The sequence below is a fragment of the Syngnathus typhle genome, linkage group LG14 (genome assembly GCF_033458585.1).
Source record: "Syngnathus typhle isolate RoL2023-S1 ecotype Sweden linkage group LG14, RoL_Styp_1.0, whole genome shotgun sequence".
Taxonomy (NCBI): Eukaryota; Metazoa; Chordata; class Actinopteri; order Syngnathiformes; family Syngnathidae; genus Syngnathus; species Syngnathus typhle.
Genome location: NC_083751.1, coordinates 5,429,737 through 5,444,901, shown reverse-complemented (window position 1 = coordinate 5,444,901; position 15,165 = coordinate 5,429,737). Strand labels below are relative to the sequence as shown.

The window sequence follows — 15,165 nt, the reverse complement described above, 5'->3', positions numbered from 1 at the left end:
GTTCAACCGGCTGTGTCCTCTGTGAGATGCCAAGTCCGCCTGCTCCACCAGCTCTGATAGTACTCAAATCTGAACGTTCACACAAACCAATGGCAAAATCTATCCAGGGACACACACTTCGTTAGACTCTGACATAGTTTTTAATAATTAATTAATAATTAATAATTAATTAATAAGTTGGATTTTTTGGGGGAAGTAGAGAAGAAATTGTGTGATTTAAGCAAAATGGGCGTAAGTAAGATTTTCTCATTATGTATTACTGTATAGCTATTTTAATATTTACTCAGTAGAAACAATAAAATTAAATAAATATTCGATTTGCTCGGGCTTGCCCGAGAACCTGCATTCAATAATAGTCAAACTTCAGTGATGGGAAATTTGCGTTAGTATCGAATAAGGGCTAAATCATAAACCTAAATCTTCTGTTTTGCATGTAACTTATAAACCGAGGGTGTGTTCAGACAGTTTGTGTGCACATTCTTCTCTTGATTCCATTTGGCTAATTGACACAATGGCACGGAACTGTTTGTGTACTTCAATGTGTGTCGTTTTGTGTTCTCTCGCTTTTTCTTTCTTTCTTTTTTTTTTAAATGCTTTTACTCTAAATTTTACTCTAAATTGGTTAGGGATGCAAACTATTGAGAAAAACTATGTAAAAATCAGTCAGCTAAGTAGAATACGCAGCAAAAACAGATTAGATTGCCCCCCCCCAAAAAAATGCAATGCAGTGCATGAGAAGATGACGAATTTCTGGAAGTGTATTCAACGTGTGTTATGCATTTCAGAGACGTAGAACTGAGGACATGATGTACCCTACCATTGCTGAGGAGAAGGCCAGACATAAGAAGAAACGTCTGGTGCAGTCCCCTAATAGCTATTTCTTGGATGTCAAATGCATGGGTAAGGCACACGTATGAAGATTGTATGATTTCACAATCGATGGGTAGGCAGGCACCCCAGAAACCAATCTAAAAAAGAAAATCCCCTAAGATATCCATTTGAAATACCAGGGTGCTACAGGATCAGTACCATCTACAGTCATGCCCAGACAGTGGTGTCTTGTGCTAGCTGCTCAATAATCCTCTGCAGGCCCAGCGGAGGCAAATGCAGGCTAACTACGGGTGAGAACTGTTAAATTTTCATTTTCTGCTTCTAAGCGATTCACGCGAGGTGTAACAAACACAGAGAATGTCTCTTGCTCATCCAGGATGTGCCTTCAGAAGGAAATATTCCTGAGCGGAAATGTGGCAGCACACACCCTGACTGGCAAGATCACCGACAAATAGGAGTGTGTCAACGGCTACGGATGCATTGGTCGGACAAATTAAATAATCGCAAATCGATTAAATCTACAAAAGCAAAGTCAAAAAACAGTTGACGTTTCTGTAAAACATTTATTAGGTGACATGGAGGGAATTTGGTCAATTAAGTACTTCAAAATGTATTCAATAATAATTGGTTGCATTTTTAAATGACCCTTGCATGAGATGACATTTAAAAAAAAAAAAAGTGTTGACCATTTATTGTGCGTGTTGTGAGTTTTCTTTGGTCTTGAAAGTTCCCCTGGCATCAACAAGTGATAAAAAAAAAAAAAAATGAGGCAGAGCTAAACCTAACATTATTCTTTTATATACAATAAAGAACCGCGAGTGATCTGATTTGATAATGTTTCCAGTAGTTTGGGGTTACACTTGCATTTGTAATCAAAATATTGGCAACATGATTGCAATTTTAACTCATAGGTAATATAGGTAATACTTTTGAATTAATTTTATTGTACCAGACAGACCTAAAGAAAAAAAAAAAAAGCCCATTATGACACGCGTTTGACTGACAATAGCTGGATTTCACCACAGGGTGGCGCTTATGAGTCATGCCGTCATTGAGTTAAAAAAAAAAAAAAGACTCAATTTCAAAGTGAACAATTCTTGTTTAAAGTGGTCAAAATAAATTGTTGGGAAGCAATTTGTGCAGTCTAAGTGGAACTGTGTGTTGAACTTCTCGTCTTAAGAACAAAATGGCATCTTATAAAAATATAAAAAGAACATCAAGGGACATGAAGTGAATCCCTCTTATTCAAGGAATGCTGCTTGATGGAGTTGAACATTTGTGAAATGTTACATCTCATCCATGTGTGTGTCTGTGTGTTTGTGTGTGTGTGCTTATAAGCTGTTTAGTTCCTGCAGGGTCTGGTCCAGGACTTGATGCATGTCCAGATTCTCCTCTTTGGCATGTGACAGTTTTTCTGCAAAGAGAAGTCGACACAATTAACCCTCGACTATTGTGAAATAAAACTAGGCATTCGAGCATGATTATTATTAATTTTGCTTCTCTCACAACAAACTTGTGTCCCCACAGACACTATTTTGGTTAAGTTGTGCAACATGCAGACAATCCCAACCACAATGATGTGCTTATCATGCAACCAGCAGATGCCTTGCTAGGGGAATAAAAAATACGGTTAAGGAAGGTATCGGTACTTGGTATCGGTAAATGCTCAATTGTAAGTACTCGCACTCTTTCGGGGAAAAAAAATGGTAAAACAAACAAAAAAATCAGGTCAAATGGGAACACAAAGTCTCACCTTGGGCATGTAGTCTTTGTAAAAACTAAATTATGTCACTGGTGCTGTTTTACGCGACTACTTGAGCATGAATGATGGCAAAAACACGAGCGGCGGCTATGTAGGAAAGAGAAAGCTTTTAATTGGCATTTGATAAGAAGGACAGAAGGCACGTTGGAAAGATGAATTTGGGCAAAGGAAAAGAGCCAAAAGCGCATCTACAGAGACGTCATGTCATTGAGGGCATGGTCCAGCTCCTCACTAATGGCCTTGTACTTCAGCTTCTGAGCGTAGAGCTCGTCTGGAGGTCGGCAAGTACAGGCGGGTGTTGAGGAGAGCGGAGCCGAAAAGCGGAGCGAGAAGCAGTCGGGCAGGCAGAGGGAGGGAGGAAGGACAAGAGGGGGAAAAGAAACAAAAGAGGTCAGCAAGAAAATGAATGAATGAATGCTTGTCCTTCTCGCCGCAAAAAAAAAGCACTAGCAACATTTTGACAACACAGCTGCTCAATTCCAACAGAGCCAACAAGATGAAGAAAAGGCGCCACAAGACACCCACATATTGGGAACGAACCAATCGGATTGAGAGCATACATTTTATATTTAATACAGTAGTGGTCAACGAACCAATCAGAACGAGGGCAAATATACGGAGTAGTGGTCATTTCTTTTTTTATTTTGTTTATGGTGTATCTGTTTTCGGTTGTCAAAGTCGGTGTCACTTTTTTATTTTTATTGGCTTTTGGAGCAAAATTGTTGTTGCACCATTAATTCTGCCTAGCAACATGGCTTGAAACAAGTAACATGACCCGATATTGGTCAAAAGAGTTATTGTTATAGGTGTAGTGTAATGTATTTTTTTTCCTTTTCATTGCGGCCATTTATTTGCAATGTTCATCTGATTTTACTTTACTTTACTTTTAGGATGTTCTTTTTATGTATTTATTTTTATTTTCAGAGCATGTTTGTATTGTCTATTTTTGGACACATACCTTCCAGATCATCGATGGACTTTTCCAGTTTGGCCACTGTCCTCTCTGCAAACTCTGCACGAGTTTCAGCCTGATGGGAACACAGACAAGCTACGATTACTTCCTTATGACTCCCTGGGTTTGAACATTTATTTTCAAGGTTGTTTAAGAGAAAAATGAAACTGGAAACAAATGATCATGGATGACCACTGGATGCTATATGTATGTATGAAAACTAATGTGAAAGAATATGTGGCCAAATAGAACAAGAAACGCACCTCCTTCAGTTTGTCAGTAAGAATTTTGATCTCCTCCTCGTACTTGTCCTCCTTTTCTGAGTACTATTGACAAACACAACACACACAGTATTAGCCAACACGGTAGCTAGTTTTCTTTCCGCTGTTGTTGATCGCACATAAATCCAAAAGGAAACATTTGAATTCTCATCTGACTTGTTCACCTACCTTCTCTGACTGGGCTTCTAAAGACTTCAGGTTGTTGGTCACATTTTTCAGCTCCTCCTCCAGGTCGGCAGCTTTACTGTGGAAACATGAGATATTCTTTTCAATTAAAATCCTGATTATTACATTCCAGCTTCATCAGGGTCGTGGATAAAGGTAAACAATTAAATGATTTTTTTTTTGCCCTGACTGCACATCATGAAAATTTAAGGGCGTTACCATTCGGAGAGCTCGGCCCTCTCCTCGGCCCGCTCCAGATCTAACTCCAGGATGACCAGCTTGCGAGCCACCTGAAGAAAGAATTACGGGATTTTAAAATTGGATGAGTCAGGCTCGTTTTGTAAAAGTCCGACTCGTTATCTCACCTCTTCATATTTGCGGTCGGCCTCCTCAGCGATGTGCTTTGCCTCCTTCAGCTGCATCTCCTGAATCTCCATCTTCTCCTCGTCCTTCATCGCTCGGGTTTCGATCACCTTCATTCCTCTAAAGCAGGACCAAAGATAACATTAAGTCAAATACTTTTAAAAGTCTCTTCTAAAATGCTTGGATTATTCCCAATAATTTGAATGTTGACATTGTAAACCTTATTCATAATGAGCTAGCTGCTAACATTAACTGCTTAGCTCACTGACTTTAGCATTCTATTCATGGTTTAATATTTATAAATTTATCCTATTTACTTGCTTGTACATATATGCTAACAAACTAGCTTATAGTACCAATGAATTAAAAGAGGAAGTATGACATCATGGTATCAATGCCAGGATATTGTGCAATGCTCTCTCAGGAGTTTGTTCAGTGGTTTGCAATTGCACATGGGTAATAGGAAACGCAAAAGGGACCGCCACAAGTGCACGTGTCACTCGAGAGAAAGCGGCTAACCTCTCGCTCTCATCTGCAGCCTTCTCGGCCTCCTCCAGTTTCTGCAGCGCCGTGGCCAGCCTTTCTTGGGCCCGGTCCAACTCCTCCTCCACCAGCTGGATGCGACGGTTCAGAGCTGCGACATCGCCCTCTGCCTGAAAGACCGCAGGAAAGGGGGGAAGATACATTTAGTCATTCATTCATTCATTCGACTTTAACTCATCCAAGATGGTGCACCCCCCCCCCCCCCCCCCCCCACTAAATTGAACAGAAAGCGGAGGAGATGGCACCAACAGGGAAGGTTGAGAATCTTGACGGCTTGATAAAGACCAGAAAATAAAAAGGGCCTACATGTCATATCTAATTGATGTCCCCTCATTTGCGCTTCAGGGAAAAGACAATAAACAGACAACGATATAGGAATGTCCTCTGAGTGGGTTGCATACTTGAGACACGTGAACGACTCGATTCTACTCAAAAAGATCAAAGTACGGTAGTCAGTGTTTCTATTTGCACATAGAAATTGCCACTTAGTGAAACCTCAAGCACTAAAAATGTACTCTTGACTCTGGAAAGTGAGCAGCTGGCAGTTTCTTAGACAAACACCATTCTGTGTTCAGGGCAGAAGTTAGTAGGTCAGTAACTCATTAAGCTTGTCATGCTGTTCAGAAGTCAGATTTCCAGTGAGCTCAAGTGCTCAGTGGTGGGCCAGCTCATGAAAAACACTTTGAGGCCATATATACGAAGCCTTAAAAAAACCAGTCTATTTTTTTAAAGTTGAAAAATGTTGTTTGATTAGTGGACAATGTGGTCTCGCGAAAAATCGTTGACCTCACTGCCCAATAAATGCTGACCTGTGTTCAGCACACACAAAAACAGCTGGAACATAAACTCAGTCTCCAAGAAAAAATATTCACATTGGTACGTCCACATAAGGAAGTACATGACGAAAACCACCAGGTCCTACTTTGATAGAAATAAAACCCAAAGTCTGGGCCACTTTGGTAGCTAATATGCACTGCTACATTTAGGAGTGGCCGTCACTGGGTCGCTTGGCTATTTCAGGAAATGAAGCCATGGTTTCCTTTTGAAAGCAACGCAATTTATTCATGTTTAAATCATCTCGAAACTTTTTCCACCTCGCAATTTCTCTCGCTTACTTTCACGATTTTCCAGAGTCAGACTCGGCTGCTACTGACATCAGGCAGGAAATGTCTGACGAATCAAAGCCGACGTGTGTTAAAACAGTTAGCAGCTGATAAGAGGAGAAAACCTAAACCCGCCGCCACGAGATGAATGAAAAGCTCGACGCCGTCAAATCGACTTTGAGCAGGCCGACATTTGTCGGCAGCACATCTGGCTCGAGAGAACAGAAATTGGGTGGAACCTGAAATAACAGAAGTGACCTACTACTTCCTGAATTGTATGCAACGACGAACAGTTGGCGTTACAAACAAACAGGCTTTTCATGAGCATTCGGTCAACTAGACTAGACGACACTTCCAGACATCCACACTCCAAACAAACACTCATTCAAACGAGCGCTACCTTCCCTCAAACACCGACATAATTGCTAGCTAGCAACTAGCTAGAACGGTGTCAGTTGTCACGCGGCGCGCTAACACAAAGCCAAACTCCACAAATTGGTACAAAACAAGTCAAGTCTTCTAAACTACCGTTTTTTTCCATGTATAATGCGCCCCCATGTATAATACGCACCCTAAAAATGGCATGTCGATGCTGGAAAAAAGCCTGTACCCATGAATAATACGCACCCAAATTTTGACTCCTACTTAAGTCCGTAAACGTAAAATTATTTCAGAAAAAAGATCATATTTGGGAACAACCGGATGTTATTCTGCCGGTCAGTATCACTGCGCATGCGCTAGCAAACTCGATAGCGAAGAAATGTTTCAGATTTGTGTAGGGTACATTGTCACAGCAAACGAGCAGGTGATCGAGCAAGCGTCGGATACGAGAGCATTGTGTTCGTATGGAGCGTGTTTGAAGTGAACAGCAGAGAAGAAAGCGCATCTGTAATGGCGGCCTCCGTATCATATCCGGAAAAAAATAAATAAAAAATTGTACTTTTTTTTTTTTGTACCCATGTATAATGCGCACCCCAGATTTTAGGACAATAAATTAGTTAGATTTTGCGCATTATACATGAAAAAAAACGGTACATCTTTTCTTCACTTTTATTATTTGACCTAAAAAGATACACGGAAATTAAGTATTGAAGGGCCTTTTTACGGAGAAAATAAAGGACAAGTCAGGGATGAATCTAATTACGAGCTAATTCCAGGGCAGTGGGCTAATGAGCGACACAACGCCGCTGTGCTTCAGTGGAAGTTATTCCTGACGAGAATACTCCCTACCCAATACGAGAATATAGGTGAGTGCAGTGGAACCTTGAAAGCCCAAACTAGCAAGGAGTTGCTTTCATACTAGTCAGCTCCTATTAGAAGACTTATTGCATTTCATACCGCAACATTTGTTGTTTGTTTGGTCTTCTTTTTTCCTACATCTGTATTATTTGTCTTAGTCACTCAAGTAATTGGGACAGCTAAACATCTTAAATCTTGAGAGTAAATCTGGCTTTTGCTGGCAAGGATTGTACAGATCATTTCAACTAAATCACACAGACTTGGTGGACATAATCACATCATTATCTCGCCGCCGCAAAGCCACCGACGTGGGAGTGTTCTCCCCGCTGACGACACACAACCGATATGCGTTATATTTGGAAAGTTGAGCTAGTCCCCAGGATGAATTCCAAAGAAAACACAGAAACCAGGAAGTCATTCTTTCCACAGAATTTCGAGTGTGAGAGAAGCAGAAGCCCGCGACGGCAGACTTGATGACAACTTGAATTTTTATATGCCAAGTCGTGAGGAAAGTTAAGCTGATGATGGAAAAGAGCGGCATTCTTCAACCCACTTCTGCATATTCTTGGGCGTAAATGATTGATAGTGACAAGAATAACTGGAATTGTTTCAATATTGAGCAAGAGTCCCATGGGATTGTTGGACTCGCCATTTTGTAATTCTACCCACTCTACATTCTTCAAAATGTGAACCCTTATATTTTTGGTTTTTCATCATGAATGGTTGGCAGAAGTGTTGCTTCTGTTAAGTCTGCGGGTTTTATTTTGGCTACACTTCTACTTCCTGTTTTCTTTGTTCCTTATCCTGTCGAATCTTCAGTCACCGGTGTCGTGAATTTAAATTCATCTGTACTAAATTAGTCGTCGACTGGCTAGCTACTACTTCCCTGTTTGTCAGCTCAAACACATTCATTCAATTAAACTAGAAGGAAAATATTGCAAATCAAAATTTGAACAAACTGGGAGTCTACCATGGGTAGAGTAGCTGCCAAGAGTTGAAAAAGGGAAGATGAATGTGTGGAATAAAACTTGATGTTTCCAGTTACGCCATTTTTTTTTCTTGAACGAACCAGACAGAAAGAGTTGAGCTTTGAATGAATAGCTGTTTTTTTTGGTCCACTGAACCCGCAATGAATTGCACACACTTCATCTTCCTGTGAGACTGAGCCCCACAGTGACAGGAAGTGCAGGCTAGATTTGGCAGGCGACATCCTGGGCAGGGTAGCCAAGGTTTTTTCAAGCATGCATGCTTTATGGTAAACAAAATGCAGCTTAGGGGAAGAAAAAAAAAAAAAAAAAAGGAAGTCTGGTTTGGATCTATAAATAAACAACGTACAGTGTATAGAAGTTAAAACACAACCAGATCAAATGGAAGACGTCACTGCAATCCTGCACGTTAACGCTTTCAAAGTGCCTGAAAGTAAAAATAACAAAGAGCCAGTACATTTTGCGGCCTCTGTGTCTTGTGTCCACGCTGCGAAACAATGATTCCCTACAAGAACACTCAGCATCGTTTCTCTTTTTGATCTCTCTGTGCGCCAATGAAAACACTTTTACGCCAAGGAATAACTCCAGGTCGTCCTAATTATTCACATATGGGAGCGCGGCACTCAACCACACAGCAGGATCCTCCATTCAACTTTAGAAGCATGCAGGAGGACAATATTTTGACCACAAATTCCATTTCATTGTTTAATTTTATTGCAATGAGAACTGAATGAATGATAGCCATTGATGAGTATCTGTTCATCAAATCATCTATCATATCTTTATCACCCCTCCCGGTCTCTCTGTCATTAACACTACAACATGCCATAAATGCGACCAAACTGCATTACCCACGTGTGCTTGCTAAGCGTTTCCGTTCTCTTGACTTTTCGACTGTGAACTTATAAAAGCCCTGATGTGAATCATGTCTAGAGCCAGGCAGGTGACACATATATATATATATATATATATATATATATATATATATATATATATATATAAAAAAAAGGAGGATGGGTTACTTGATTGAGCAAGCGTTTGTGGGAGTAGTCATGACAAAGTAAGATAATACGAAGAGATAATTTTTCAACTATCTATATAAGTCCATGTCTCTCCAATTAAGGGACATTAAGGGTCTATTTTAAAACCACTGCAATAGTCCTCCATTCATTTTCTATAGCGCATATACTAATCAGACTTAGTGTTAGCCTATCCCAGCTGACTTTGGGAGAGAGATATCCAATAGATTTAAATACTGGATCAATGGACTCCAATGCAAATAACAGTCAACTTTGGTCTAAAACATTGTGATGTTTGGCTGATAGCTTAAGAGTAGCTGACAGGAAAAAAATATATAAATCTGGTCCTGCAAATTTTATTGTGAAACGCCTAGTTTTGTCAACTGCAAGACGTAATGGCCTGATCAAATATTGCTACTTGGTATGGGCAAGTATTCAAATGTCAAAATAGAACGCATGTATTTTGAATGTGCAAAATACAATGTAAACTGTATTTTTTAATGCAGATGTTGTTCAGTAATATATTACGTTTTGTTTTCTTTACAAAATGTTGATTCTAAGTATCGATGTAAAACTTTTGGAGGTTTCGGCCTGAGCATCAAGCTGCATTGCGCATGCGTATACCCTAGCAGGAATCTACTCCCCCCTCCCAAAAGGGACCAACGCCTTGCATTGTGGCACAACCACAGCCAGCAACCAATCAATGGCACGGCTTTATTATCGGCTTTATTATTCTGCTACCGCCGAATAACGAAACTACACCAATAGCCGAACTATCAGGTATTCTCTATAACTCCCACTGCTAAAATTAACCACCCTTAATGCGACATAAGCTTGCGGGAAAAGGACAAGAACTTGATTCATTCATTGATTCATTGAAAGGTAGAAAGCAGAGGGAAGAGTCCCTTGTCAGCTCCTTCACTTCCCGGACGTTGAAGGGATGCTACCAAGCCGCGGTTGAAATGTCGGAAAAAAGTCGGTACCGATACCGCGGTCGGCAGTTTCACCATTCAGTCTGTAAACACTGCGTCAATACTTGATTGTCTCACTTTCTCCCGGAGCTCTCGTTCGCTGTCCAGTTCCCTCTGCAGGACCTGAGCCCGATCTTCGGCGTCGTCCGCCTGCTGCTGCAAACTCTGGATCTTCCTTTTAACAGCATCCAAAGAGTTCAAACCTGCCATTGTTGACTGATTTATGACTTAAACTTTACGCTACACGTGGACGGAAGGGGAAAACGATGCCCCCCAAAAATGAGCTATAAAGCGCCCGTACGGGTCTTGTTTGAAAACAAATGGGAAAAAAAAACTAAACGAGGATAAACGTAAGTCCAATTTTTGAATGAACAAAAGAAGCAAAACAAAACCCCCAAATAAGGTCCGTCCAAATCGCGACAACGGAGATGTTCAACACAAAAATGAGAGATAAAACCAAGAATGCTCAAAGGGTCCGCAGGATGTTTTCTTTGGGTGCCGGGGAATGAATGAAAGCTGGAAGTAGTGGGGGAAAGGTAAGCGGTCCAGGGGAATGTGGCAGTTTTTTGGTCCGGACACTTGGAGGGATAACGGAAGGCTGAGTGGAGGAGAGAGTCGCACTGTGGAGGTCAGGGGAGGAGAGACGTGATTGGATGGTGAGATCACAGGGAGGCGGGGCTTGCGTTTGAGTATGAGTAAAAAAAAGTTGATCCATGTGGCTCATCATATCACTAGCCAGCAAGTTTAAATTCGGTGGCTTAATAAAAAGTCTCTGTGACTTTATGACTATAGTATTTAGTGACTTTTCAATATTTAGCAAAAGATGCTCAGGTTTGCACTGTACATTAAAAGGATGCTTGGAGGGAAACACATAGCTTGTCAAGCATGAGAACCCTTGGACTCTGCTACTTTGTCTGATTTGTAACGGAAATGCTGGAAGGGTAGATTTCATTGGAGACAGGAGCGTTGGCTTTTTTGTTTGCCTTAGCTGCATTCCTGACATTCCAGAGAAGCCCCCCCCCCCCCCCCCCTAACCACAGTGCCCCGAAGAAGTAATTGTTTTCACCGCTGCTATCATTAGCTGATCTGTGTCTACGTGGTGCCACTGCGTCTTCCCTTTCTCTCTCTCTCGAGCTTTAGTGCTACAGATCTTGGGATCAGAAGCTTCTGTGGAATGCATGGCTGCTTGACTTACCAGTCAACTGCAATGACCCACGTGTGATCAAAACAATCACTTGAGTGGCACTCAAATCTCAACACTAAATTCAACACCTCGTGCGTTGACGCCCTCGTTCATTATTATCCTTGTAGTTTGCAGAAATGTGCAAATGCAAACTAAATACTGACAACTGTCTTCTTCTCCCAGTATGCAAAATGAAACCACAACAATAAAAATAAATTCCAATCAAAATTGAGCTTTCTGATCTTTGTAAAGGCAAATTTATTAGATATAACGCATTAAGACTCTTTGTAGGGTAAGCCATGAGTGCCCGTGGGATTTAGTGACAGGACATTTGAAAGACTACAAATGGCTTTTGATCACTCTCGAAAACACAACTGGAGCTGATAGCTCTAAGAAGTATTCTCTGAGTTTATTTAACCAGAGTGGGAGCTTAATCCGGTGTGACTCACTGACACACTTCCCTTTCCTTTGTGTGTCCTGGTACCTTGCATTTCCCCGGGATATCCTCAAACTGCGACTACTTTCTTCATTCTGTTTACTCGGTAGTCTTACAAAAATGGCCGTTTTATATTCTCGCGAAACGTGCTTGGATTAGTCACCCTTTGTCACTTACTTTGTACTGCTGCCAATAATCTGAATTTGTGGTGTGATTTAGCCAAAGGAGAAGAAAAAAAATAAATGGATGGATAGTATGAATGTACCCGTTTCAACTTTCACTGACTTTTGGGTGGAAGAACATAAAGGAGAATGTTGAAAAGTGAACTATGACCCGTTGATGTGGTTTGTGTGTGCATGCGTGTCTTGGTAGAAGCGAGCGCTCATCTTTCAGGAGCGGCTGCACAGGAATGCGCAGATTGCCTGAAGAGGTCCAAAGCGTTCCCGTTGGATCAAAGTGAAGCCACAGCTGGCTCTCACTTCTACATAGCCCAGCTGTGGGATCGCAGGCTCCGTAGTGCTCAATACGGCTTTGCCGTGAGCCCAGTTTTGGGATTCAGCAAGTTATTAAGATGAAGGGAAAGTGAGTCGAGTTGAGTGATGTGAAAGTTATTTGACTCCTGCTTCGAGAATGACTCAGAGTGTGTGTGTGTGTGCTTGCTCACGTCGGCAGCTTTCTTCTCAGACAGTTCCAGTTTTTCCTGAGCATCCTTCAGGCCCTCGGAGAACTTGTCCAGTTCATCTTCTGTCTGTTTCATCTTCTTCTGGAGGTCGAGCAGCTCTTCTTCTAGCTGTAGATGAAAACAGAAAATTTGAGACGTAACAGTGACTCAATTTTCCTCCTCATTTGGGTCTCGGGTGATGTACAATATTTTTAAAATCGATTTTTTTTTCCATTAAGTTTAATTACAATTTATGCTCACTCACTGATTGGATGTTTCATTCTTTCATGGGGAGTTAAGTAGCATCCCTTTCACATTGACCTTTGACCTTATCTATTGAACAAAATTGCCATTATTTGAAGTTTGACAATGAAGTAATAGATGCACTTATACCAACTAGATATTGGTATACATTTAAATAGCTTGCTGTTGACTCCCCCCCCCCCACACACATACACACACTATGATAAGAGTTCCACCGATAGTTCCCAATCAGTGTCCCCACTTCAGTGTCCAAAATTAGTGCCGTTATCGGTGAGCAGGTCCACTTTACAGTCAGCCGAGGATTTGGTAAGTATCCCGCTGCTTATGAAGTGTGTTGGATTGTCCACCTGTCATATGAGCTCTCCTACTCATCTGTTTTGTGTTCCTATTGGTTATTTTCTATTGAGTACAACTACATTAAAAAAAAACACCTCTGTGAGTTGTCTTTGTTTTTCTTGACTTCAGCAAGTGTTGCTCTTTGCAGTTCGAGCAATGCCAAGATATGCAATAGAGTAAATGAACACCGGGGAATGTAAATTTGTGAGCAAAAGTGCTTCCAGAAGGTCTCCGCTTGAGTTTTGTGTGTTTTTGCATCAACAATGAGATTATAGAAATATTTCCATTGCAGAATATTTGCGTTTCTTCCAAAGTATTTTATAGCTTTTTTTTTGCTTGAAACAGAAAATTTGGTGTGGCTTACCTCTCTTTTTTGAAACTTTTTCTTTGTGACTTTTCAGCAATATGTACAAAATGTTTGGACACAAAATATGATCCATATTGGATTCTTTACTTCTTGGCCGTCCCAATAAAAGTGTCGAATGTGTCCCACCTGTTTACATTTGTCCTCAGCCGCCTTCTTGTCCGTCTCTGCCTGTTCCGCCCTGTCGATGGCATTCTCCTTGTCCAGTTTAAGCATCTGCATCTTCTTCTTGATGGCCTCCATGACGGCTGCTTGCTCGGATCCGGCCCGGTGAGACGATGTTTCTTCTTAGGTCCTGTTTCGAGAGGTCGAAGCTCGAGCGGAGGAGATGTTTCGCTCTTTATGGGGAGTGATGTAAATTGCAGCAGAACCTGCCCACAGGTCCTCCAATCCTCTTCCTCTCATCCATCTCCATCCCCTCCTCTCCACTCGACACTCCATCGCATCTCCCCCGACTATCGCTCTGCCACACTTCACCCTATCAGAGCACTCAACCGACAGCGTTCCATTAAGGAGTGGTCTCCTCGTCCAGCTTGGTCTTCACCCGTGCATGATGACCTTATTTGGGGTGGTGTGCTTACATGAAGAAACTGTGCAGGAGAGAGAGCAATCTGTTTGTGATCCTCATTGAACAAGGAAGTAGCATGCTAGCAATATTTGCTAAGGAGTTTGGTGGTCCAATAAAAACTCCTGCCGTATTAAAATTGCAAATGCCCGCGTAGCTAACGTTGCGGCTGATGTGTGTCAAACTCTAAGTGTGTGTCACATTCCTTCAAGTTCCACCCTGGAAACATCACTTGGATGTTATTTGCCGCAACGGAATCCTAACTTTGACGAAGCGTCACCTTGGTCAGAGTTACACTGTAAAACATCAGCGTGCAATTTTATGAGGAGAAAAGTAGTTCAATGCCGAGAGCCCTGGAGAGTCAGTCGACAGCCTGTTGATGCGGGGAGCAGCTGTCGGCCATGCTGATGTGGAGGAACAACCACAGCGGCGGTGTCACTCGGCATGTGGAGCGCAAGAGACGAAGCAGACTTGAGGAGAAGGAAAATTGCTGCAGCTGCAAAGCCTTTAAAGCAGTGCTTCTCAATTATTTTCTGTTACGCCCCCCCCTAGCAAGAAGAAAACTATTCGCGCCCCCCCCTCCCCACCGTGACTATCCTAACTTGTCTTGTAAATCGTAAAATGTTGCACTGTCGCAAACGTGACAGAAGTAACAATGAGAGCGCCACTGCCCCCTGCTGTAGTAAACGCGCAATTACACTTTATTCTAGTACTGCCAAAAAAAAAGCCTGTTCCCCAGGGTCACACGCGCCCCCCCAGGAATAGCACCGCGCCCCCCAAGGGGGGCGCGCCCCACTATTTGAGAAGCACTGCTTTAAAGAGTGAGTAGGGGCTTTGCGGTTGGCAAGAGTCAGCCATTGATTTAATTCCATATTTTCTTGTCGACCTCGGGTTACATACGTATTAATGAAACGGAAAATAGTGAATGCATTTTGAAGAGCTGGGCGTGTCACTAAGCAAATATTGAAGGATCCTATCGACTTAGATGAAAGAAGCATCGCTTGGATATCGATCCAAACTGGTTTAAACATTCATTTAAAAAGATACCTTAAATGAACTTTAAACAACCCCCCCCCAAAATTTAAATAATAATTAAAAAAAAAGACAATAGGCCAAATTTTAAATGGTAATCACTGAATTA

The 15,165-nt window shown here is 41.7% G+C and overlaps 2 protein-coding genes across 5 annotated transcripts; one reads left to right on the top strand and one right to left on the bottom strand.

Annotated features, from left to right (window-relative positions):
* Positions 1–65: 65 nt before the first annotated feature.
* Positions 66–1,951, top strand: LOC133166637 (small ribosomal subunit protein eS27-like). Its single transcript, XM_061296706.1, has 4 exons — positions 66–231; positions 786–900; positions 1,011–1,121; positions 1,208–1,951. The coding sequence occupies exons 1-4, from the start codon at positions 226–228 to the stop codon at positions 1,234–1,236; spliced, it is 261 nt and encodes an 86-aa protein (XP_061152690.1). The 5' UTR covers positions 66–225; the 3' UTR covers positions 1,237–1,951.
* tpm4a (tropomyosin 4a) lies at positions 1,375–13,963 on the bottom strand. 4 transcript variants are annotated; one of them, XM_061296700.1, is made up of 9 exons: positions 13,589–13,952; positions 12,499–12,624; positions 4,874–5,007; positions 4,357–4,474; positions 4,211–4,281; positions 3,995–4,070; positions 3,809–3,871; positions 3,552–3,621; positions 1,375–2,245 (listed from the first exon to the last, which is right to left on the bottom strand). In XM_061296700.1, exons 1-9 carry the CDS (start codon positions 13,700–13,702, stop codon positions 2,163–2,165), a joined length of 855 nt encoding a protein of 284 aa, XP_061152684.1. In that variant the 5' UTR covers positions 13,703–13,952; the 3' UTR covers positions 1,375–2,162. The 4 variants fall into 4 exon arrangements, with proteins under 4 accessions (XP_061152684.1, XP_061152686.1, XP_061152685.1 ...); XM_061296701.1 differs by lacking the exon at positions 1,375–2,245 and adding an exon at positions 2,682–2,864 and having other exon boundaries at positions 13,589–13,963; XM_061296702.1 differs by lacking the exons at positions 12,499–12,624; positions 13,589–13,952 and adding an exon at positions 10,294–10,835.
* Between the last annotated feature and the right edge of the window lie 1,202 nt (positions 13,964–15,165).

Excerpts from the sequence above, each read along its gene's own strand:
- LOC133166637 (XM_061296706.1), top strand. Across the intron at positions 901-1,010 it reads CTTGGATGTCAAATGCATGG|GGTGCTACAGGATCAGTACC; the intron begins GTAAGGCACACG and ends TTGAAATACCAG. Across the intron at positions 1,122-1,207 it reads CAAATGCAGGCTAACTACGG|GATGTGCCTTCAGAAGGAAA; the intron begins GTGAGAACTGTT and ends TTGCTCATCCAG.
- tpm4a (XM_061296701.1), bottom strand. The coding sequence starts at position 13,702 with ATGGAGGCCATCAAGAAGAAGATGCAGATGCTTAAACTGGACAAGGAG. Across the intron at positions 4,282-4,356 it reads CCGACCGCAAATATGAAGAG|GTGGCTCGCAAGCTGGTCAT; the intron begins GTGAGATAACGA and ends TTCTTTCTTCAG. Across the intron at positions 2,865-3,551 it reads GTCCATCGATGATCTGGAAG|ACGAGCTCTACGCTCAGAAG; the intron begins GTATGTGTCCAA and ends GCCGACCTCCAG.